General features: G+C 42.7%; 1 protein-coding gene across 1 annotated transcript in view; it reads left to right on the forward strand.

Annotated features, from left to right (window-relative positions):
- LOC135465555 (GDP-mannose 4,6 dehydratase-like) overlaps positions 1-24771 on the forward strand; it is a 44899-nt gene that overhangs the window by 7083 nt on the left and 13045 nt on the right. Inside the window, exons 2-4 of the mRNA XM_064742797.1 lie at positions 11810-11854; positions 12206-12293; positions 21861-21970. Coding sequence (XP_064598867.1) covers positions 11810-11854; positions 12206-12293; positions 21861-21970 — 243 coding nt within the window. The remainder of the gene's footprint in view (positions 1-11809; positions 11855-12205; positions 12294-21860; positions 21971-24771) is intronic.

The raw sequence follows: 24771 nt of genomic DNA on the forward strand, positions 1-24771 counted from the left end.
TGCCGATCACTACTGCCTACACTGTTCATGAGGATAGTTTTTGACGATCACTACTGCCTATACTGTTAATGAGGATAGTTTGTGCCGATGGCTACTTCCAACACTGTTCATGAGGATGGTTTGTGCTGATCACTACTGCCTACACTGTTCATGACGATAGTTTGTGCTGATCGCTACTGCCTACACTGTTCATGAGGATAGTTTGTGCCGATGGCTACTTCCAACACTGTTCATGAGGATGGTTTGTGCTGATCACTACTGCCTACACTGTTAATGAGGAGAGTTTGTGTCGATCACTACTGCCTACACTGTTAATAAGGATAGTTTGTGCTGATCACTACTGTCTCACTGTTCATGAGGATAGTTTGTGCTTGGTCCCTGAAGTTGTTAGTCCCTGGATGTAAAATATTGTATGACTAGGTTTTAATGGCTCAAGGTAATGTTGGTCCCACCTGAACATTCCGAGATTCCTGGCATAGAATATGTATTGTGCAATGTATATGTAGCCCCAGGTATGAATGGAGCTGAGATTCACTGAAGTGGTGGACAGTCAGGCAGTGTGTAGGGCATGAGGACTTTAATAATACCTGTCCCCACTGCTGCTGGGTTAAAGCAGAGTGAAATTAGCACCCAGCTGCACCTGTACTGTGATATCTTGCAACATATGAAAAAAATGGCAGCTGTCTGAAATACATGCATGTATGTGGCTTTTGGGATGCTAAATCACAGATAGCCAATCCACATTGGATCCAAAAGGTTCTCTTAGCTTAACAAAAGTGTGGAGTCATAATGTTACAGAGCGCACAAACCCAGTGGCATCACAGAGGATAAAATTCTTACAACATAAACGAAAAGGAAGGAAATTTCCAGGACTTGTTACTTTGTGTGCTGATATGTAGCTGTTTGTATTTCTTTGGCTATGTGATTTTTTTTTCCATTGTGTGATATTCATTGTGGGCAAAAATTAGACCTATGTCCAACGGGTTGTTGTGGTCTTTTTGCACAAATCACATGGTGGTGTCCTTGCCACAAGGACAAGCAACAAACTTGTTTTTCTGTTGTTGGTGTCTCTTATTTTGTATATCCTGTTTTCCTTGTACAGTGGAGGCTGGAAAGTTAGGACACTGGCTTAACCAGAGATATCCTGCCTAGCTTCCAGTCACCCTTCATCCCCACCCCCCATCCCCCCCCCCCTTCGTCTAAGTTGGAAGATCTATTTGTATGTAAAATGAGTGCTGTTCAGAACACACATCTTAGAGTGTCAAGTTACAGGGCAATATACATGCGTGTAGATGTACATGTAGATATTGTAAGAAGACCTATATGAACACACATATACCTATATGTGGACTAACAGTGCATGAACCAATGACAAGGAGCATACTCCTCACAGTGCTTGCCCCACTGACAAGGGCATGCACAGCTGACAAGGACCATACTGCTCACAGTGTATGCTCTGCTGACAAGGGGCATACTCCTTAGAGGGTAATCAGCACTAACAAGGGGCATACTCCTTAGAGGGTAACCACCCCTGACAAGGGGCATATTTCATTAGAGGGTAATCACCCCTGACAAGGGACATACTACTTAGAGGGTAATCAGCACTAACAAGGGGCATGCTCCTTAGAGGGTAAACAGCACTGACAAAAGTCATACCCCTTAGAGGGTAATCAGCACTAACAAGGGGCATACTCCTTAGAGGGTAATCAGCACTAACAAGGGGCATACTCCTTAGAGGGTAATCAGCACTGACAAGGGGCACACTTCATTAGAGGGTAATCACCCCTGACAAGGTGCATACTCCTTAGAGGGTAATCAGCACTGACAAGGGTCATACCCCTTAGAGGGTAATCACCACTGACAAGGGTCATGCTCCTTAGAGGGTAATCAGCACTGACAAGGGTCATACCCCTTAGAGGGTAATCAGCACTGACAAGGGGCATACTCCTTAGAGGGTAATCAGCACTGACAAGGGGCATACTTCATTAGAGGGTAATCACCCCTGACAAGGGGCATACTCCTTAGAGGATAATCACCACTGACAAGGGTCATACCCCTTAGAGGGTAATCACCCCTGACAAGGGGCATACTTCATTAGAGGGTAATCACCCCTGACAAGGGGCATACTCCTTAGGGGGTAAACAGCACTGACAAGGGTCATACCCCTTAGAGGGTAATCACTCCTGACAAGGGGCATACTCCTTAGAGGGTATTCACCTCTGACAAGGGGCATACTTCATTAGAGGGCAATCACCACTGACAAGGGGCATACTTCATTAGAGGGTAATCACCCCTGACAAGGGGCATACTCCTTTGAGGGTAATCACTCCTGACAAGGGGCATACTCCTTAGAGGGTAATCAGCACTGACAAGGGGCATACCCCTTAGAGGGTAATCACCACTGACAAGGGGCATACCCCTTAGGGGGTAATCAGCACTGACAAGGGGCATACTTCATTAGAGGGTAATCAGCACTGACAAGGGGCATACTTCATTAGAGGGTAATCCGTCCTGACAAGGGGCATACCCCTTAGAGGGTAATCACCACTGACAAGGGGTATACTCCTTAGGGGGTAATCAGCACTGACACCCCCTTAGAGGGTAATCACCACTGACAAGGGGCATACTCCTTAGGGGGTAATCAGCACTGATAAGGGGCATACTTCATTAGAGGGTAATCACCCCTGACAAGGGGCATACTCCTTAGGGGGTAAACAGCACTGACAAGGGTCATACCCCTTAGAGGGTAATCACTCCTGACAAGGGGCATACTCCTTAGAGGGTATTCACCTCTGACAAGGGGCATACTTCATTAGAGGGCAATCACCACTGACAAGGGGCATACTTCATTAGAGGGTAATCACCCCTGACAAGGGGCATACTCCTTAGGGGGTAATCAGCACTGACAAGGGTCATACCCCTTAGAGGGTAATCACTCCTGACAAGGGGCATACTCCTTAGAGGGTATTCACCTCTGACAAGGGGCATACTTCATTAGAGGGCAATCACCACTGACAAGGGGCATACTTCATTAGAGGGTAATCAACCCTGACAAGGGGCATACTCCTTAGAGGGTAATCACCACTGACAAGGGTCATACCCCTTAGAGGGTAATCACCCCTGACAAGGGGCATACTTCATTAGAGGGTAATCACCACTGACAAAGGGCATACTTCATTAGGGGGTAATCAGCACTGACAAGGGTCATACCCCTTAGAGGGTAATCAGCACTGACAAGGGTCATACCCCTTAGAGGGTAATCAGCACTGACAAGGGTCATACCCCTTAGAGGGTAATCAGCACTGACAAGGGTCATACCCCTTAGAGGGTAATCAGCACTAACAAGGGTCATACCCCTTAGAGGGAAATCAGCACTGACAAGGGGCATACTTCATTAGAGGGTATTCACCTCTGACAAGGGGCATACTTCATTAGAGGGCAATCACCACTGACAAGGGGCATACTTCATTAGAGGGTAATCACCCCTGACAAGGGGCATACTCCTTTGAGGGTAATCACTCCTGACAAGGGGCATACTCCTTAGAGGGTAATCAGCACTGACAAGGGGCATACCCCTTAGAGGGTAATCACCACTGACAAGGGGCATACCCCTTAGGGGGTAATCAGCACTGACAAGGGGCATACTTCATTAGAGGGTAATCAGCACTGACAAGGGGCATACTTCATTAGAGGGTAATCCGTCCTGACAAGGGGCATACCCCTTAGAGGGTAATCACCACTGACAAGGGGTATACTCCTTAGGGGGTAATCAGCACTGACACCCCCTTAGAGGGTAATCACCACTGACAAGGGGCATACTCCTTAGGGGGTAATCAGCACTGATAAGGGGCATACTTCATTAGAGGGTAATCACCCCTGACAAGGGGCATACTCCTTAGGGGGTAAACAGCACTGACAAGGGTCATACCCCTTAGAGGGTAATCACTCCTGACAAGGGGCATACTCCTTAGAGGGTATTCACCTCTGACAAGGGGCATACTTCATTAGAGGGCAATCACCACTGACAAGGGGCATACTTCATTAGAGGGTAATCACCCCTGACAAGGGGCATACTCCTTAGGGGGTAATCAGCACTGACAAGGGTCATACCCCTTAGAGGGTAATCACTCCTGACAAGGGGCATACTCCTTAGAGGGTATTCACCTCTGACAAGGGGCATACTTCATTAGAGGGCAATCACCACTGACAAGGGGCATACTTCATTAGAGGGTAATCAACCCTGACAAGGGGCATACTCCTTAGAGGGTAATCACCACTGACAAGGGTCATACCCCTTAGAGGGTAATCACCCCTGACAAGGGGCATACTTCATTAGAGGGTAATCACCACTGACAAAGGGCATACTTCATTAGGGGGTAATCAGCACTGACAAGGGTCATACCCCTTAGAGGGTAATCAGCACTGACAAGGGTCATACCCCTTAGAGGGTAATCAGCACTGACAAGGGTCATACCCCTTAGAGGGTAATCAGCACTGACAAGGGTCATACCCCTTAGAGGGTAATCAGCACTAACAAGGGTCATACCCCTTAGAGGGAAATCAGCACTGACAAGGGGCATACTTCATTAGAGGGTAATCACCACTGACAAGGGGCATACTTCATTAGAGGGTAATCACCACTGACAAGGGGCATACCCCTTAGAGGGTAATCACCACTGACAAGGGGCATACTTCATTAGAGGGTAATCACTCCTGACAAGGGGCATACTCCTTAGAGGGTAATCACCACTGACAAGGGTCATACCCCTTAGAGGGTAATCACCCCTGACAAGGGGCATACTTCATTAGAGGGTAATCACCCCTGACAAGGGGCATACTCCTTAGGGGGTAAACAGCACTGACAAGGGTCATACCCCTTAGAGGGTAATCACTCCTGACAAGGGGCATACTCCTTAGAGGGTATTCACCTCTGACAAGGGGCATACTTCATTAGAGGGCAATCACCACTGACAAGGGGCATACTTCATTAGAGGGTAATCACCCCTGACAAGGGGCATACTCCTTTGAGGGTAATCACTCCTGACAAGGGGCATACTCCTTAGAGGGTAATCAGCACTGACAAGGGGCATACCCCTTAGAGGGTAATCACCACTGACAAGGGGCATACTCCTTAGGGGGGTAATCAGCACTGACAAGGGGCATACTTCATTAGAGGGCAATCACCCCTGACAAGGGGCATACTCCTTAGGGGGTAATCAGCACTGACAAGGGGCATACTCCTTAGAGGGTAATCAGCACTGACAAGGGGCATACCCCTTAGAGGGTAATCACCACTGACAAGGGGCATACTCCTTAGGGGGTAATCAGCACTGACAAGGGGCATACCCCTTAGAGGGTAATCACCACTGACAAGGGGCATACTCCTTAGGGGGTAATCAGCACTGACAAGGGGCATACTTCATTAGAGGGTAATCAGTACTGACAAGGGGCATACTTCATTAGAGGGTAATCCGTCCTGACAAGGGGCATACCCCTTAGAGGGCAATCACCACTGACAAGGGGCATACTTCATTAGAGGGTAATCACCCCTGACAAGGGGCATACTCCTTAGGGGGTAATCAGCACTGACAAGGGCCATACTCCTTAGAGGGTAATCACCACTGACAAGGGTCATACCCCTTAGAGGGTAATCACCCCTGACAAGGGGCATACTTCATTAGAGGGTAATCACCCCTGACAAGGGGCATACTCCTTAGGGGGTAAACAGCACTGACAAGGGTCATACCCCTTAGAGGGTAATCACTCCTGACAAGGGGCATACTCCTTAGAGGGTATTCACCTCTGACAAGGGGCATACTTCATTAGAGGGCAATCACCACTGACAAGGGGCATACTTCATTAGAGGGTAATCACCCCTGACAAGGGGCATACTCCTTAGGGGGTAATCAGCACTGACAAGGGTCATACCCCTTAGAGGGTAATCACTCCTGACAAGGGGCATACTCCTTAGAGGGTATTCACCTCTGACAAGGGGCATACTTCATTAGAGGGCAATCACCACTGACAAGGGGCATACTTCATTAGAGGGTAATCACCCCTGACAAGGGGCATACTCCTTAGGGGGTAATGTGCACTGACAAGGGTCATACCCCTTAGAGGGTAATCACTCCTGACAAGGGGCATACTCCTTAGAGGGTAATCAACACTGACAAGGGGCATACTTCATTAGAGGGTAATCACCCCTGACAAGGGGCATACTCCTTAGGGGGTAATCAGCACTGACAAGGGGCATACTTCATTAGAGGGTAATCACCCCTGACAAGGGGCATACTCCTTAGGGGGTAATCAGCACTGACAAGGGTCATACCCCTTAGAGGGTAATCACTCCTGACAAGGGGCATACTCCTTAGAGGGTAATCAGCACTGACAAGGGGCATACTTCATTAGAGGGTAATCACTCCTGACAAGGGGCATACTCCTTAGAGGGTAATCAACACTGACAAGGGTCATGCTCCTTAGAGGGTAATCAGCACTAACAAGGGGCATACTTCATTAGAGGGTAATCACCCCTGACAAGGGGCATACTCCTTAGAGGGTAATCACTCCTGACAAGGGGCATACTCCTTAGACGGTAATCAGCACTAACAAGGGGCATACTTCATTAGAGGGGGGGCCTCCGTGGCTCAGTCGGTTAAAGCGCTAGCGCAGCGTAATGACCCAGGAGTCTCTCACCAATGCGGTCGCTGTGAGTTCAAGTCCAGCTCATGCTGGCTTCCTCGCCGGCCGTACGTGGGAAGGTCTGTCAGCAGCCTGCGGATGGTCGTGGGTTTCCCCCGGGCTCTGCCCGGTTTCCACCCACCATAATGCTGACCGCCGTCGTATAAGTGAAATATTCTTGAGTACGGCGTAAAACACCAATCAAAAAAAAAAAAAAAAAAAATAATCACCCCTGACAAGGGGCATACTCCTTAGAGGGTAATCACCACTGACAAGGGTCATACCCCTTAGAGGGTAATCAACACTGACAAGGGTCATGCTCCTTAGAGGGTAATCAGCACTAACAAGGGGCATACTTCATTAGAGGGTAATCATCCCTGACAAGGGGTATGACCCTTGTCAGTGGTGATTACCCTCTTAGAGGGGCATACTCCTTAGCGGGTAATCACCTCTGAGAAGGGGCATACTTGCTCACATCACCACTTAAGAGGGATGGACTGTCTAAAGTCCATTTTGTGAATTCTGACCGTGCTCTGTATGTGTGTAGACATGTATTTTTTCAGTGGTAACTTGTACCCTGCAGAACATGAATATTCATGCATCTGGACTTGCATTTAATTACCTGCTCGCATTGATCCTTGTGGGCCTTGGTGACAGTAAGCAATGGCAAACATTTGTCAACAAAACAACTGGTCTTCCACTGATATGGCAGACAAGTGTGTAAGTCAGTACTCACTATGGAAAATGGTTCTATAGCCTGATAAAGGTCAGAGGTCATACTAGTTTCCTGTCCTTACCCAACCCAAAGCACATGTCATGGGTTATGACACACCCAAAGTACATGTCATGGTTCTCCACACAGGTTTTATGTGAAATGCTTGTTTAGTGGTAATTAACTCTCGACTTTGCAGACTGTTAGAAGAGGGACAAATAGGTCAACACACATTGAGGTACAGGTGTACTCAATGTCTGGCTGACAGTGTTGTAAGGCATACCATTGGTTGAAAAGGCGTTGTTTGTTAACTTTAGTTACAGTAATTATGTTTACATCATACACTCTAAGGCCTGTTCAATATTAACTTATTCATATGTTTTTTTTCCCCTACAACTGTTATATGTTCAATACCTGTTCTCATGTTTTCATTCCTAGTTTATATGTACATCTACATCAACATCTGATCAGAGGAAAGTACCCCTTCTGCTTATGTACACATAGCACCATCTGATCAGAGGAAAGTATCCCTTCTGCCTATGTACACATAGCACCATCTGATTAGAGGAAAGTACTCCTTCTGCTTATGTACACATAGCACCATATTATCAGAGGAAAGTATCCCTTCTGCTTATGTACACATAGCACCATCTGATCAGAGGAAAGTACCCCTTCTGCTTATGTACATATAGCACCATCTGATCAGAGGAAAGTACCCCATCTGCTTATGTACACATAGCACCATCTGATCAGAGGAAAGTACCCCATCTGCTTATGTACACATAGCACCATCTGATCAGAGGAAAGCATCCCCTCTGCTTATGCACACATAGCACCATCTGATCAGAGGGAAGTACCCCTTCTGCTTATGTACACATAGCACCATCTGATCAGAGGAAAGTACCCCTTCTGCTTATGTACACATAGCACCATCTGATCAGAGGGAAGTATCCCTTCTGCTTATGCACACATAGCACCATCTGATCAGAGGAAAGTACTCCTTCTGCTTATGTACACATAGCACCATCTGATCAGAGGAAAGTACCCCTTCTGCCTATGTACACATGGCACCATATGATCAGAGGAAAGTTCCCCTTCTGCTTACTTAGTACCATCTGATCAGAGGAGAGTACCCCTTCTGCCTATGTACTCATGGCACCATATGATCAGAGGAAAGTTCCCCTTCTGCTTATGTACACATAGTACCATCTGATCAGAGGAAAGTTCCCCTTCTGCTTATGTACACATAGTACCATCTGATCAGAGGAAAGTACCCCTTCTGCCTATGTACACATGGCACCATATGATCAGAGGAAAGTTCCCCTTCTGCTTATGTACACATGGCACCATCTGATCAGTGCAAAGTACCCCTTCTGCCTATGTACACATAGCACCATCTGATCAGAGGAAAGCATCCCTTCTGCTTATGTCAGGCAGCGAAATTTGGCGCGAACGAAACCGTCGGTCGCGCAACGGTTACGTGCGGTTCAATTTGGCTAACCGGAAAATCGGTTAGGCCAACTGTCCAACGAGAACGTCCTTAGAGTCAGTGTGCATTAGGTAACTACAGATAAACTGGACTGAACAGCTTTCATAATCACAACGCGGCCAGTATGCGGTCAGCCACAGCCAGCTGCCTGTGCTGGTCACATGGAAATGTAATCATTCATATATGCTTTACAGGCTTTGAGATAATACTAAAATTATTTATTTTGACTTATCTTTTCACATATAAGCCTGTATAACGGAATTTCACGTAAAAATGTGCCACAGGAGTCAAGTACCAACCAGGCAACACACAACGTTGAAACACCGTGTGAGTGTAAAATTTCTCTTTCTTTTGTTCACCAACCTTACGGTATGAGCTGCTAGATATAGAAAAGAAAAACAAACATAACATTGAGCTGAATACTTTTATTAATGATCCAGAATGATGCCTGAAACATAAACCACGTAAACAATTAGCGTAACCGATCGGGTTGATAAACATACGTGGCGTAACCGAATGATCGGTTAGGCGAGGCGGAAAAGACGTAACCGATTTCTGGGTTTCGCCGGCAGGCCAAATTTCGCTGCCTGTTATGTACACATAGCACCATCTGATCAGTGCAAAGTACCCCTTCTGCCTATGTACACATAGCACCATATGATCAGTGCAAAGTACCCCTTCTGCCTATGTACACATAGCACCATCTGATCAGAGGAAAGTACCCCTTCTGCCTATTTACACATAGCACCATATGATCAGAGGAAAGTACCCCTTCTGCCTATGTACACATAGCACCATATGATCAGTGCAAAGTACCCCTTCTGCCTATGTACACATAGCACCATCTGATCAGAGGAAAGTACCCCTTCTGCTTATGTGCACATAGCACCATCTGATCAGAGGAAAGTATCCCTTCTGCTTATGTACACATAGCACCATATGATCAGAGGAAAGTATCCCTTCTGGTTATGTACACATAGCACCATCTGATCAGAGGAAAGTATCCCTTCTGGTACGTACACATAGCACCATCTGATCAGAGGAAAGTATCCCTTCTGGTTATGTACACATAGCACCATCTGATCAGACGAAAGTACCCCTTCTGCCTATGTACACATAGTACCATCTGATCAGAGGAAAGTAGCCCTTCTGCTTATGTACACATAGCACCATCTGATCAGAGGAAAGTACCCCTTCTGCCTATGTACACATAGCACCATCTGATCAGAGGAAAGTACCCCTTCTGCTTATGTACACATAGCACCATCTGATCAGAGGAAAGTACCCCTTCTACTTATGTACACCATATGTTTATCATATACATCCATGGAGGGCATATTTGTTTATTTGATTGGTGTTTTACGCCGTACTCAAGAATATTTCACTTATACGACGGCGGCCAGCATTGTGGTGGGAGGAAACCGGGCAGAGCCCGGGGGAAACCCACGATCATCCGCAGGTTGATGCCAGACCTTTTCACTACCCACTTGTGACCCATGCCAGGCTAAAAAATGATCACATGTTCAATTCATTATTCTCCACGTACAGTATGTGACTTAAAGTTTGGCCTCAACACAACCACTGTCAGGAGCACAGGAAGGCCTGTCATAACCAACGCTTAAGTTTTCATGATAAGAAATTGATCAAACTTCACACAAGTCACACTGTGTAGATGTATATACACACACCTAATTACTCCTCATAGTCAGATGTTAAGTAGAATGTAAACCTCAAGCGTAAGGAAATACTTTACCCTGACCGGTGTAGTGTCAAGCTCTTCTTTCTTAGCTCTCCTTGTATTTTAGCTTACCCTGAGCCGTGGAGTCCAATAACAGGGAAGGCAATGTTAAGCAAAATGTTACAGGTGGTTTCTCAAAAAGTACAGCATGTATTGAGCTCAGGGTTTGTACAATTGTAGAGCACAATAGCATGAGGGGGATATTCCGTCATTAATTTGGTGCATACATGTTAAATATTGTAAATTACTGAATTTCTGACTTGGTATATTGTGTATTAGAATCCATGTTAAACAAAATGTTAGGGGTGGTATCTCAAAAAGTACAGGATGTATTGACCCGAAGTTTTGCATGTATATAAAGCACAATGACACAAGGGGGATGTTCCATCACTGATGCTCTGTATTAATATTAATTACCATTAATTACCAAATTCACGATTTCCGTACTTTATGTATTGACCTGAAGTTTTACATGTATATAAAGCACAATGACACAAGGGGGATGTTCCATCACTGATGCTCTGTATTAATATTAATTACCATAAATTACCAAATTCACGATTTCCGTACTTTATGTATTGACCTGAAGTTTTACATGTATATAAAGCACAGTGACACAAGGGGGATGTTCCATCACTGATGCTCTGTATTAATATTAATTACCATAAATTACCAAATTCACGATTTCCGTACTTTATGTATTGACCTGAAGTTTTGCATGTATATAAAGCACAGTGACACAAGGGGGATGTTCCATCACTGATGCTCTGTATTAATATTAATTACCATAAATTACCAAATTCACGATTTCCGTACTTTATGTATTGACCTGAAGTTTTACATGTATATAAAGCACAGTGACACAAGGGGGATGTTCCATCACTGATGCTCTGTATTAATATTAATTACCATAAATTACCAAATTTACGATTTCCGTACTTTATGTATTGACCTGAAGTTTTACATGTATATAAAGCACATTGACACAAGGGGGATGTTCCATCACTGATGCTCTGTATTAATATTAATTACCATAAATTACCAAATTCACGATTTCCGTACTTTATGTATTGAGTTGAAGTTTTGTATTCACGTGTCTCCTGCAAGTGAGCTCCCTGATAGCATTGTTACCAAATCTACGTCTCTTAATCTGCCAATCAGATTGTGGTGATGGTACATTTTTATCTTGCAGGATGGGTCGTATTTGGCAGAGTTTTTAATCTCCAAGGGCTACCATGTAAGTAGACATGTGACCATTGCTGGTATTTCAAATTGAAGTCATTTATTTTAAATGTTCAGTTTATTATTCTGGATTGTGATATGATTTTGACCTAAATTAACTATTGGAATATTCAGTAATACTGTATTTATTTGGTGAGTTTTTAACATTGGCCTTTTCATGTCTTTTTTTTCTGTAGAATTTGGAACATTTTATTTGCATGTATTTGTTGTAAGGCCTTTATGTTTTTCTGATAAACTTTGTTGAAATACGGTCATTAAAATATATTGAATGGGTTATTTAGGAAATTCATTTCCATTTTACATTTGGAAGATTTTTTTATGCCATACCTGTGATTTCTACATTCAGGTCCATGGCATCATTCGACGAGCAAGCTCATTTAACACTGGGAGAATTGAACATTTGTATGATAATCCCACAGCACACACAGAAGGCCGTAAGTTAGAAATCTGTATACATGTACATGTACATGTGCCTTGATTTCTATGTTGTCTCTCCACATTCCCATCGCCAAACACGTCCCCTGATTTCTGTGCTGTCGCTCCACGCTCCCATCTGTTAACATGTGCCCTGATTTCTGTGTTGTAACTCCACATTCCCATCTCTTAATATCTGCCTTGATTTCTGTGTTCTCGCTCCACATTTCCATCTGTTAACATGTGCCCTGATTTCTGTGTTGTCGCTCCATGCTCCCATGTGTTAACATGTGCCTTGATTTCTGTGTTGTCGCTCCACATTCCCATCTCTTAATATCTGCCTTGATTTCTGTGTTGTTGCTCCACATTTCCATCTGTTAACATGTGCCCTGATTTCTGTGTTGTCGCTCCATGCTCCCATGTGTTAATATGTGCCTTGATTTCTGTGTTGTCGCTCCACGTTCCCATCTGTTAATATGTGCCTTGATTTCTGTGTTGTTACTCCACATTCCCATCTCTTAATATGTGCCTTGATTTCTGTGTTGTCGCTCCACGTTCCCATCTGTTAACATGTGCCCGATTTCTGTCTTGTTGCTCCACGTTCAAACCTGTTAACATGTGCCGTGATTTCTGTGTTGTCACTCCACATTTCCATCTGTTAACATTTGCCCTGATTTCTGTGTTGTCGCTCCATGCTCCCATGTGTTAACATGTGCCTTGATTTCTGTGTTGTTGCTCCACGTTCCCATCTGTTAACATGTGCCCGATTTCTCTCTTGTCGCACCACGTTCCCATCTGTTAACATGTGCCTTGATTTCTGTGTTGTCACTCCATGTTTCCTTCTGTTAACATTTGCCCTGATTTCTGTGTTGTCACTCCACATTCCCATGTGTTAATATATGCCCTGATTTCTGTGTTGCCGCTCCACGTTCCCATCTGTTAACATGTGCCCGATTTCTCTCTTGTCGCACCACGTTCCCATCTTTTAACTTGTGCCTTGATTTCTGTCTTGTCACTCCACATTTCCATCTGTTAACATGTGCCCTGATTTCTGTGTTGTCGCTCCACGTTCCCATCTGTTAACATGTGCCTTGATTTCTGTGTTGTCACTCCATGTTCCCATCTGTTAACATGTGCCCTGATTTCTGTGTTGCCGCTCCACGTTTCCATCTGTTAACATGTGCTCTGATTTCTGTGTTGTCGCTCCACGCTCCCATGTGTTAACATGTGCCTTGATTTCTGTGTTGTCACTCTACGTTTCCATGTGTTAATATGTGCCCTGATTTCTGTGTTGCCGCGCCACGTTCCCATCTGTTAATATGTGCCCTGATTTCTGTGTTGTCGCTCCACGTTCCCATTTGTTAACATGTGCCTTGATTTCTGTGTTGTCACTCCACATTCCCATCTGTTAATATGTGCCTTGATTTCTGTGTTGTCACTCCACGTTTCCATCTGTTAATACGTGCCCTTATTTCTGTGTTGTCGCTCCACGTTTCCTTCTGTTAATATGTGCCCTGATTTCTGTGTTGTCGCTCCACATTTCCATCTGTTAACACGTGCCTTGATTTCTGTGTTGTCACTCAACGTTTCCATGTGTTAATATGTGCCCTGATTTTTGTGTTGTCGCTACACGTTTCCATCTGTTAACATGTGCCTTGATTTCAGTGTTGTCACTCCATGTTCCCATCTGTTAACATGTGCCTTGATTTCTGTGTTGTCACTTCACCTTTCCATCTGTTAACATGTGCCTTGATTTCTGTGTTGTCGCTCCACGTTTCCATCTGTTAACGTGTGCCTTGATTTCTGTGTTGTCACTCCACCTTTCCATCTGTTAATATGTGCCTTGATTTCTGTGTTGTTACTCCACATTCCCATCTGTTAGCATGTGCCTTGATTTCTGTGTTGTCGCTCCATGTTTCCTTCTGTTAACATGTCCCTTGATTTCTGTGTTGTCACTCCACGTTTCCATCTGTTAATATGTGCCATGATTTCTGTGTTGTCACTCCACATTTCCATCTGTTAACATGTGCCCTGATTTCTGTGTTGTAACTTCACCTTTCCATCTGTTAACATGTGCCTTGATTTCTGTGTTGTCACTCCACGTTCCCATCTGTTAACATGTGCCTTGATTTCTGTGTTGTCGCTCCATGTTTCCATCTGTTAATATGTGCCTTGATTTCTGTGTTGTCTCTCTGATTTCTGTGTTGTCGCTCCGTGTTCCCATCTGTTAACATGTGCCTTGATTTCTGTGTTGTCTCTCTGATTTCTGTGTTGTCGCTCCGTGTTCCCATCTGTTAACATGTGCCTTGATTTCTGTGTTGTCACTCCATGTTACCATCTCTTGATATGTGCCCTGATTTCTGTGTTGTCTCTCTGATTTCTGTGTTGTCGCTCCACATTCCCATCTGTTAATATGTGCCTTGATTTCTGTGTTGTCACTCCACGTTTCCATCTGTTAATATGTGCCCTTATTTCTGTGTTGTTGCTCCACGTTTCCTTCTGTTAATATGTGCTCTTATTTCTGTGTTGTCGCTCCACATTTCCATCTGTTAACATGTGCCTTGATTTCTGTGTTGTCACTCCACGTTACCATCTCTTAATATGTGCCCTGATTTCTGTGTTGTCTCTCTGATATCTGTGTTGTCGCTCCATGTCCCCATCTGTTAATATGTGCCCTGATTTCTGTGTTGTCGCTCCACATTCCCATCTGTTAATATGTGCCTTGATTTCTGTGTTGTCACTCCACGTTTCCATCTGTTAATACGTGCCCTTATTTCTGTGTTGTCGCTCCACATTCCCATCTGTTAATATGTGCCTTGATTTCTGTGTTGTCACTCCACGTTTCCATCTGTTAATATGTGCCCTTATTTCTGTGTTGTCGCTCCACGTTTCCTTCTGTTAATATGTGCTCTTATTTCTGTGTTGTCGCTCCACATTTCCATCTGTTAACATGTGCCTTGATTTCTGTGTTGTCACTCCACGTTACCATCTCTTAATATGTGCCCTGATTTCTGTGTTGTCTCTCTGATATCTGTGTTGTCACTCCATGTTCCCATCTGTTAAGATGTGCCTTGATTTCTGTGTTGTCACTTCACCTTTCCATCTGTTAACATGTGCCTTGATTTCTGTGTTGTCGCTCCACGTTTCCATCTGTTAACATGTGCCTTGATTTCTGTGTTGTCACTCCACGTTTCCATCTGTTAATATGTGCCTTAATTTCTGTGTTGTCACTCCACGTTTCCATCTGTTAACATGTGCCTTGATTTCTGTGTTGTTACTCCACAATCTCATCTGTTAGCATGTGCCTTGATTTCTGTGTTGTCGCTCCATGTTTCCTTCTGTTAACATGTGCCTTGATTTCTGTGTTGTCACTCCACGTTTCCATCTGTTAATATGTGCCCTGATTTCTGTGTTGTCACTCCACATTTCCATCTGTTAATATGTGCCCTGATTTCTGTGTTGTCACTTCACCTTTCCATCTGTTAACATGTGCCTTGATTTCTGTGTTGTCACTCCATGTTCCCATCTGTTAACATGTGCCTTGATTTCTGTGTTGTCACTCCACGTTCCCATCTGTTAACACGTGCCTTGATTTCTGTGTTGTCGCTCCATGTTTCCATCTGTTAATATGTGCCTTGATTTCTGTGTTGTCTCTCTGATTTCTGTGTTGTCGCTCCATGTCCCCATCTGTTAAAATGTGCCTTGATTTCTGTGTTGTCACTCCACGGTACCATCTCTTAATATGTGCCCTGATTTCTGTGTTGTCTCTCTGATATCTGTGTTGTCGCTCCATGTCCCCATCTGTTAATATGTGCCCTAATTTCTGTGTTGTCGCTCCACATTCCCATCTGTTAATACATGTATGTGCCTTGATTTCTGTGTTGTCACTCCACGTTTCCATCTGTTAATACGTGCCCTTATTTCTGTGTTGTCGCTCCACGTTTCCTTCTGTTAATATGTGCCCTGATTTTTGTGTTGTCGCTACACGTTTCCATCTGTTAACATGTGCCTTGATTTCTGTGTTGTCACTCCATGTTCCCATCTGTTAACATGTGCCTTGATTTCTGTGTTGTCACTCCACATTTCCATCTGTTAACATGTGCCTTGATTTCTGTGTTGTCGCTCCACGTTTCCATCTGTTAACATGTGCCTTGATTTCTGTGTTGTCACTCCACCTTTCCATCTGTTAATATGTGCCTTGATTTCTGTGTTGTTACTCCACATTCCCATCTGTTAGCATGTGCCTTGATTTCTGTGTTGTGGCTCCACATTTCCATCTGTTAACATGTGCTCTGATTTCTGTGTTGTCACTTCACCTTTCCATCTGTTAACATGTGCCTTGATTTCTGTGTTGTCACTCTACGTTCCCATGTGTTAACATGTGCCTTGATTTCTGTGTTTTCAGTCCACGTTCCCATCTGTTAACATGTGCCTTGATTTCTGTGTTGTCGCTCCATGTTTCCATCTGTTAATATGTGCCTTGATTTCTGTGTTGTCTCTCTGATTTCTGTGTTGTCGCTCCATGTCCCCATCTGTTAACATGTGCCTTGATTTCTGTGTTGTCACTCCACGTTACCATCTGTTAATATGTGCCCTGATTTCTGTGTTGTCTCTCTGATATCTGTGTTGTCACTCCATGTCCCCATCTGTTAATATGTGCCCTGATTTCTGTGTTGTCGCTCCATGTTCCCATCTGTTAATATGTGCCTTGATTTCTGTGTTGTTGCTCCACGCTCCCATCTGTTAATATGTGCCTTGATTTCTGTGTTGTCACTCCACGTTCCCATCTGTTAACATGTGCCTTGATTTCTGTGTTGTCGCTCCATGTCCCCATCTGTTAACATGTGCCTTGATTTCTGTGTTGTCGCTCCACATTCCTATCTGTTAATATGTGCCCTGATTTCTGTTTTTGTTCCCATCTTTTAATATGTGCCTTGATTTCTGTGTTGTCCCTCCATATCCCCATCTGTTAATATGTGCCTTGATTTCTGTGTTGTCGCTTCACGTTTCCTTCTGTTAATATGTGCCTTGATTTCTGTGTTGTCACTTCACATTTCCATCTGTTAAAATGTACCCTGATTTCTGTGTTGTCGCTTCATGTCCCCATCTGTTACAATGTGCCCTGATTTCTGTGTTGTCACTCCACATTCCCATTTGTTAACGTGTCCAGATTTCTGTGTTGTCACTCCACATTTCCATCTGTTAACATGTGCCTTGATTTCTGTGTTGTCACTCCACATTCCCATCTGTTAAAATGTGCCTTGATTTCTGTGTTGTCGCTCCACATTCCTATCTGTTAGTATGTGTATTTAAAGGAAAAGGACAGATTTACTTAACTGAAAGAGCTATCCGTAAGGTTAAGTAAAATATCTCAATTTTCTGCCAGCAGTGCTTGTTATTTGAGTATTTAATAGTTAAAGATTAAAGACTTAGAAGCCTGTTTTTTTAGGGCGCCAAGTTAACAGATTACATTCGCCATCCTACTTACATGTACATGTAGCTTCGCCCTATAGCTCTTCAGGACATGGCATTCCAGATACATTTTGGTAGCTAGCAGCCATACATGGAGGCATGGTCGGGGCCCTTTCGTACATCCCAAACTCTTCCATTTTAGAGTTGGCTTTCACAGATTACGCCATTATTGCACTATATGTACTATTTAGCTGACTGGAAATGCACGTTAATCGCACAGTAGGGGTAAACCTGAAGCGCAGTGATGTCACACTAAATATTCAAGAGGAGCAAAGGCGCCTTTTCATTAGACAAGCCTAAAACATGGCGGAACTTTCACTACGCCTCGAATCAGTGAATTTTGTAGAAGATGATGTTTAAGAGCATTTTTCTTTCACACAAAAATTTCTAAAAATTAAGAAAAAATGGAATTCCACACAGTTTATATAGTTCTTTCACTATAGGTATAGGTTGTATAAATGTTTTTTTTTATATGACGGAGTGAGTGAGATGTTTAATTTAATTGCCGTTAGTTGTAGGTTCTTCAGGTTCAACTGTTCATAAGCCCTTAGGGACAATAAGTAGTCTAAAATAAATAGTCCAAAATAAGTAGTCTAAGAGAGGTAAGAAAAAGCAGATGGAGAATTTGTAAGTGTTTGAAAATTGATCCATGTGTGGATTTGCTGGCTCTGTTTGAGGAAGCAGTGGTGCAGTAGACTGTGGTAGCATATAGGAATATTTGATTTGATTCTGATTGATTCATCCAACTTATTGTGCCACTTAAGAATGTTTTGTGAAGTTTGATTAATTTCTGAATAGGAAAACTTAAGTATTGGTAGCATTTTATGGCCATTGTAAGCTTTTGAAAGTGCATTCTAACATGCAATATTGCAGTAATTCTGTACTCAAGAAGTTTTCACTTTATAAGTGACAATGGCAATCAGTTTTAAACATTTAGGTGTCAGGATTAACTGCCAAAGTGGTTTTCAACAAACATTACAATAAGAAAACAGCCACACCAGCGTGGTTTGGCGGCTTGTTGTCAATGAGGTTCTATGAACAGTGAGAGCGAGGGAATTTACGTGTACAAATGACTTGAACCCTGCTTCACAAGTGTTCGATAAATGACTTGAATCCTGCCTCACAAGTGTTCGAGAAATGACATGAAGCCTGCCTCACAAGTGTTCGAGAAATGACATGAACCCTGCCTGACAAGTGTTTGAGAAATGACTTGAACCCTGTCTCACAAGTGTTTGAGAAATGACTTGAACCCTGTCTCACAAGTGTTTGAGAAATGAGATGAACCCTGCCTGACAAGTGTTTGAGAAATGACATGAACCCTGTCTCACAAGTGTTTGAGAAATGACTTGAACCCTGTCTCACAAGTGTTTGAGAAATGAGATGAACCCTGCCTGACAAGTGTTCGAGAAATGACATGAAGCCTGCCTCACAAGTGTTTGAGAAATGACATGAACCCTGCCTGACAAGTGTTTGAGAAATGACTTGAACCCTGTCTCACAAGTGTTTGAGAAATGACTTGAACCCTGTCTCACAAGTGTTTGAGAAATGAGATGAACCCTGCCTGACAAGTGTTTGAGAAATGACATGAACCCTGTCTCACAAGTGTTTGAGAAATGACTTGAACCCTGTCTCACAAGTGTTTGAGAAATGAGATGAACCCTGCCTGACAAGTGTTTGAGAAATGACATGAACCCTGCCTGACAAATGTTTGAGAAATGACTTGAACCCTGTCTCACAAGTGTTTGAGAAATGAGATGAACCCTGCCTCACAAGTGTTTGAGAAATGACATGAACCCTGCCTGACAAGTGTTTGAGAAATGACTTGAACCCTGCCTGACAAGTGTTTGAGAAAAGACTTGAACCCTGCCTCACAAGTGTTTGAGAAATGACACGAACCCTGTCTCACAAGTGTTCGAGAGATTTAGAGGCCTGCAACTGAACCCGTTTGCCACAGCACCCTCATACCATGGAAGATTCAGGGGATTCTTATTTATTGTCCTATAAACCCTTAAGGAAATTGTATAGTTTACATATGTGTGTGTATGTGTGTCCAGCTCACGCTGTTTCCCCCTTCAGTCGTACGTGGGAGGGTTTGGAGGCAACTTGTAGATGGTCGTGGGTTTCTTCCGATGATAATAAGTGAGATATTTCTGAGTACGGGATAAAACACCAATTAAGTAAATAAATCTGTATGGGCGTGTGTGTTCGTGTGGGTGACAGCTGTCAATGGCTTACACAGATGTCTATGTAAATATCACCCAACTCACTCTACACTTATATCCCACAGCTGTTACACTTGCCAGTATTGATCCGATAGAAGAAAACAAATCATGTGATAAGCTGGTGACAGCATTACCATATTTGTCTGATTGATATATGCCTACATACATGTATACACACAAACAGGGTTCGCACAGTCTTTGAAACTCCCTGAATTTTGTGGAAAAATGAAATTTCCGTTTCAAGTACTTGAAAGCCCTTGAGAAAAATAGAAACTCATTTTAAAATTCTGATTTTGGATGGAATGAAATGTCTGTTGTGTACATCATTCTAAATCAGCACGTGAGGAAACTGAATTCGTAGAGCTAATTTTTTAAAACAAATTAAAAACGTTTCTTAGACGATTGGTCTTTAAAGCATTATTTCTGTAATTTCTGTCGCCTAGCCACTCCACATCCACACGTCTTTACTTGGGCTCTTAACAGTAAACTGGGCCATCATGTATTAGACAGAGATGGTGTCTTGGCTTCCATTCATTTTCTGTATTTATCAAGCATGGCTCGAATTATTGCATTTCAGTAAATGTCAGATTTGTACTGTTAATATTTTACTTATTAAAATAGTCATAGTTATAATGGGCCCCACTTAGTAAATTTCAGGAACTTAATTACTGGATTTGAACACTAACATGTGCAGATGCAAGGCTGGTATTTTGTGTAAGGTTATTATATGAGCTATGTCGCAAAACTTTTACTGGGTATGCACAGATCTATTTTTTGTAAAAAAATCTGTCATATAACTTCTTTGAAAACTGTATAAAATCTTTTCTTGAAATTTGCAATTTGATCTTGGAAAACTCCTTGAAAACTCCTGGAGTTCAGGTCATATTACTGAGCACGAAGCATGACAGAGCATTGACAGCTGAATGGAAGCCTGCAGGATAAGGGCATGACAGAGCATTGACAGAGCATTGACAGCTGAATGGAAGCCTGCAGGATAAGGGCATGACAGAGCATTGACAGAGCATTGACAGAGCATTGACAGCTGAATGGAAGCCTGCAGGATAAGGGCATGACAGAGCATTGACAGAGCATTGACAGCTGAATGGAAGCCTGCAGGATAAGGGCATGACAAAGCATTGACAGCTGAATGGAAGCCTGCAGGATAAGGGCATAACAGAGCATTGACAGCTGAATGGAAGCCTGCAGGATAAGGGCATGACAGAGCATTGACAGCTGAATGGAAGCCTGCAGGATAAGAGCTACATCCTGGCACACCCTTCCTTATTATTTGTAAAAGTGAAAAATGTAAGGACTTTCTTCCCACACATGAGTGATGTTTTACTACCGGTACATGGGAATAAAGCTTTTTAATATTAAACTCGTATTTCTAGGAACCTTGTGTTCCATTGATTAGTTTCACATAATACAAGAGTAGTGTAAATCCGAAAGACTCATTTTGACTCCTTATTTACACACTTTATTTTGCAATCATCAGCAGAAAGGACTTGCATGTACTTTGTGCATGTCACTTAAGACTGTATCTTGTTAGTCTGTCAGATGAGATAGCTGTGACATTACCTGGTGTAGAATTTCATTTCAGCTTGCACAAAGGCCGTGTGGTAAGTGAATGTCTCACATTGCAGGGTAGTAAGCCTATGTTAAAAGATAGAGTATGAATTTCACAGAAATACGGAGAGATCAACTTTGAAAACCTGATGTTTATGTGACATGTACATGTAGTCAGAGCTGAAAATGGTGGAAGTTAGTGTGCAAAGTTCCACCCTTATGATGGGGGATTCTGTGGTGTCTGCATTTTGACCTATGATTTTGATTTTAATTCATGACTGATTTAGGAATTTCATTTATCATTTTGATTTACATGTATCATTGCAGGTATGAAACTACATTATGGTGACCTAACAGATAGTACCTGCCTTGTGAAGATCATTAACGAGATCCGCCCTGATGAGGTCTATCACCTGGGAGCTCAAAGTCATGTCAAGGTCAGGTTACACTTATAAAAAGACAAGACTGGACCAAATGTAAATGTATGCTTCCATAAACTATCCCAGAGCAGTTTTAAAAAGTATGACTTTTTATTTTTTTGATGTTGCTTAACATCATATTGCCTTGAGATTTCAAGGTAAGCAAAATTTCACACATTTCGACTGCCATGCTGCCAAGAAGGGCTGCCATGTTATCAGGTTAACAAATCAGGTTGTACTACAAACAACAGGTATAGCTAATGTCCTCCCATATGCTACAAACAACAGGTATAGCTAATGTCAGCCTACATACTACAAACAACAGGCATAGCTAATGTCCTCCCATATACTACAAACAACAGGTATAGCTAATGTCCTCCCATATACTACAAACAACAGGTATAGCTAATGTCCTCCCATATACTACAAACAACAGGCATAGCTAATGTCCTCCCATATACTACAAACAACAGGTATAGCTAATGGCCTCCCATATACTACAAACAACAGGCATAGCTAATGTCCTCCCATATACTACAAACAACAGACATAGCTAATGTCCTCCCATATACTACAAACAACAGGCATAGCTAATGTCCTCCCATATACTACAAACAACAGGCATAGCTAATGTTCTCCCATATACTACAAACAACAGGTATAGCTAATGTCCTCCCATATACTACAAACAACAGGTATAGCTAATGTCAGCCTACATACTACAAACAACAGGTATAGCTAATGTCCTCCCATATACTACAAACAACAGGTATAGCTAATGTCCTCCCATATACTACAAACAACAGGTATAGCTAATGTCCTCCCATATACTACAAACAACAGGCATAGCTAATGTCCTCCCATATACTACAAACAACAGGTATAGCTAATGTCCTCCCATATACTACAAACAAAAGGCATAACTAATGTCCTCCCATATACTACAAACAACAGGTATAGCTAATGTCCTCCCATATACTACAAACAACAGGCATAGCTAATGTCCTCCCACATACTACAAACAACAGGTATAGCTAATGTTCTCCCATATACTACAAACAACAGGTATAGCTAATGTCAGCCTACATACTACAAACAACAGGCATAGCTAATGTCCTCCCATATACTACAAACAACAGGTATAGCTAATGTCCTCCCATATACTACAAACAACAGGCATAGCTAATGTCCTCCCATATACTACAAACAACAGGTATAGCTAATGTCCTCCCATATACTACAAACAACAGGCATAGCTAATGTCCTCCCATATACTACAAACAACAGGTATAGCTAATGTCCTCCCATATACTACAAACAACAGGTATAGCTAATGTCCTCCCATATACTACAAACAAAAGGCATAACTAATGTCCTCCCATATACTACAAACAACAGGTATAGCTAATGTCCTCCCATATACTACAAACAACAGGCATAGCTAATGTCCTCCCACATACTACAAACAACAGGTATAGCTAATGTTCTCCCATATACTACAAACAACAGGTATAGCTAATGTCAGCCTACATACTACAAACAACAGGCATAGCTAATGGCCTCCCATATACTACAAACAACAGGTATAGCTAATGTCCTCCCATATACTACAAACAACAGGTATAGCTAATGTCCTCCCATATACTACAAACAACAGGCATAGCGAATGTCCTCCCATATACTACAAACAACAGGTATAGCTAATGTCAGCCCACATACTACAGACAACAGGTATACCTAATATGTTAGCTATTTGACAACCTTGCTACCAAATCTAAGAATCATTGTCTGCTACAGGTGAGCTATTTGAAAGCCTTGCTACCAAGTCTTTTCAGCTTTTCAGTTTCAGTTCAGCTTTTAACTGGAGTTATTCTGATCCTTTCTCATGGGTGACATTTTATGTGCAGCTGCCAAGTGATTCAAGATAACTTGGACATGCACATACTTGCAGTTTAATTACCATTTGTAGAATAAATATGCTTTAAGTTGTCTCTTCAAAAGAACAAAATTCTTTGACTTGTTTGTAGGCATATATTGTTAACATGGACATATTTTAAGGACATTCCTGTATGTGTACTGTTGCCACAGTATTTAGTGTGACCTGAACAATTCCTTCTGTACAAACTGACAGCTCCAGAGGCACTTTGATGCCTTCATGTTAATCCATCCATGTCCATGTGACCCCATAATCATGTGACTAAACGTTCATATTTGTATATCGCATTCATAAGTGATTGAAAAGGTTTTACCAGTGAGATTACCATCCACTCTGCTAAGTAGGTGTGACCCAGTGTCTTCAGATCGATATGGGGAATGTGGCTGTCGGAATGTTTTGTCAGGTGCCACTGTTAATCTTTAATAATAACGGACAGACCCTATATTCACTGGCCACAAGCCACATGTATGCCGTTAAACTCTTCCATATTTGGTGTTTAAAGGAAAAGCCTCTAAAAATAGAAGTAGGCATCACTTCATAGTTCACTTAAAGCTATGCTTAAATATACTTTCATGTATTTTTTAAAGATTTTTGTTAAGAGGGGTAAATGCATTGAAAGGTTTAAATTCTAAGGTGGGCTTTATGGACCATACCATCAAAGTTTAGGATCTCTTCAGGAACTTCACAGGAAGTTTATCACACTCAGATCACAACTCTGAGTGTTAGAATCACTCTTTTTACATATAACTAAAAGATTACTGAAATAATGTTCACAAAAATTCCTTTATTCTGGTCAATATCAGGAAAAAAAGATGATGTGACACCACGTTCCTAGATACTGTCAGTATGGCTCATAAAGCCCACCAGAGAATTCAAATATTTG

The sequence above is a fragment of the Liolophura sinensis genome, chromosome 5 (assembly GCF_032854445.1).
Source record: "Liolophura sinensis isolate JHLJ2023 chromosome 5, CUHK_Ljap_v2, whole genome shotgun sequence".
Taxonomy (NCBI): domain Eukaryota; kingdom Metazoa; phylum Mollusca; class Polyplacophora; order Chitonida; family Chitonidae; genus Liolophura; species Liolophura sinensis.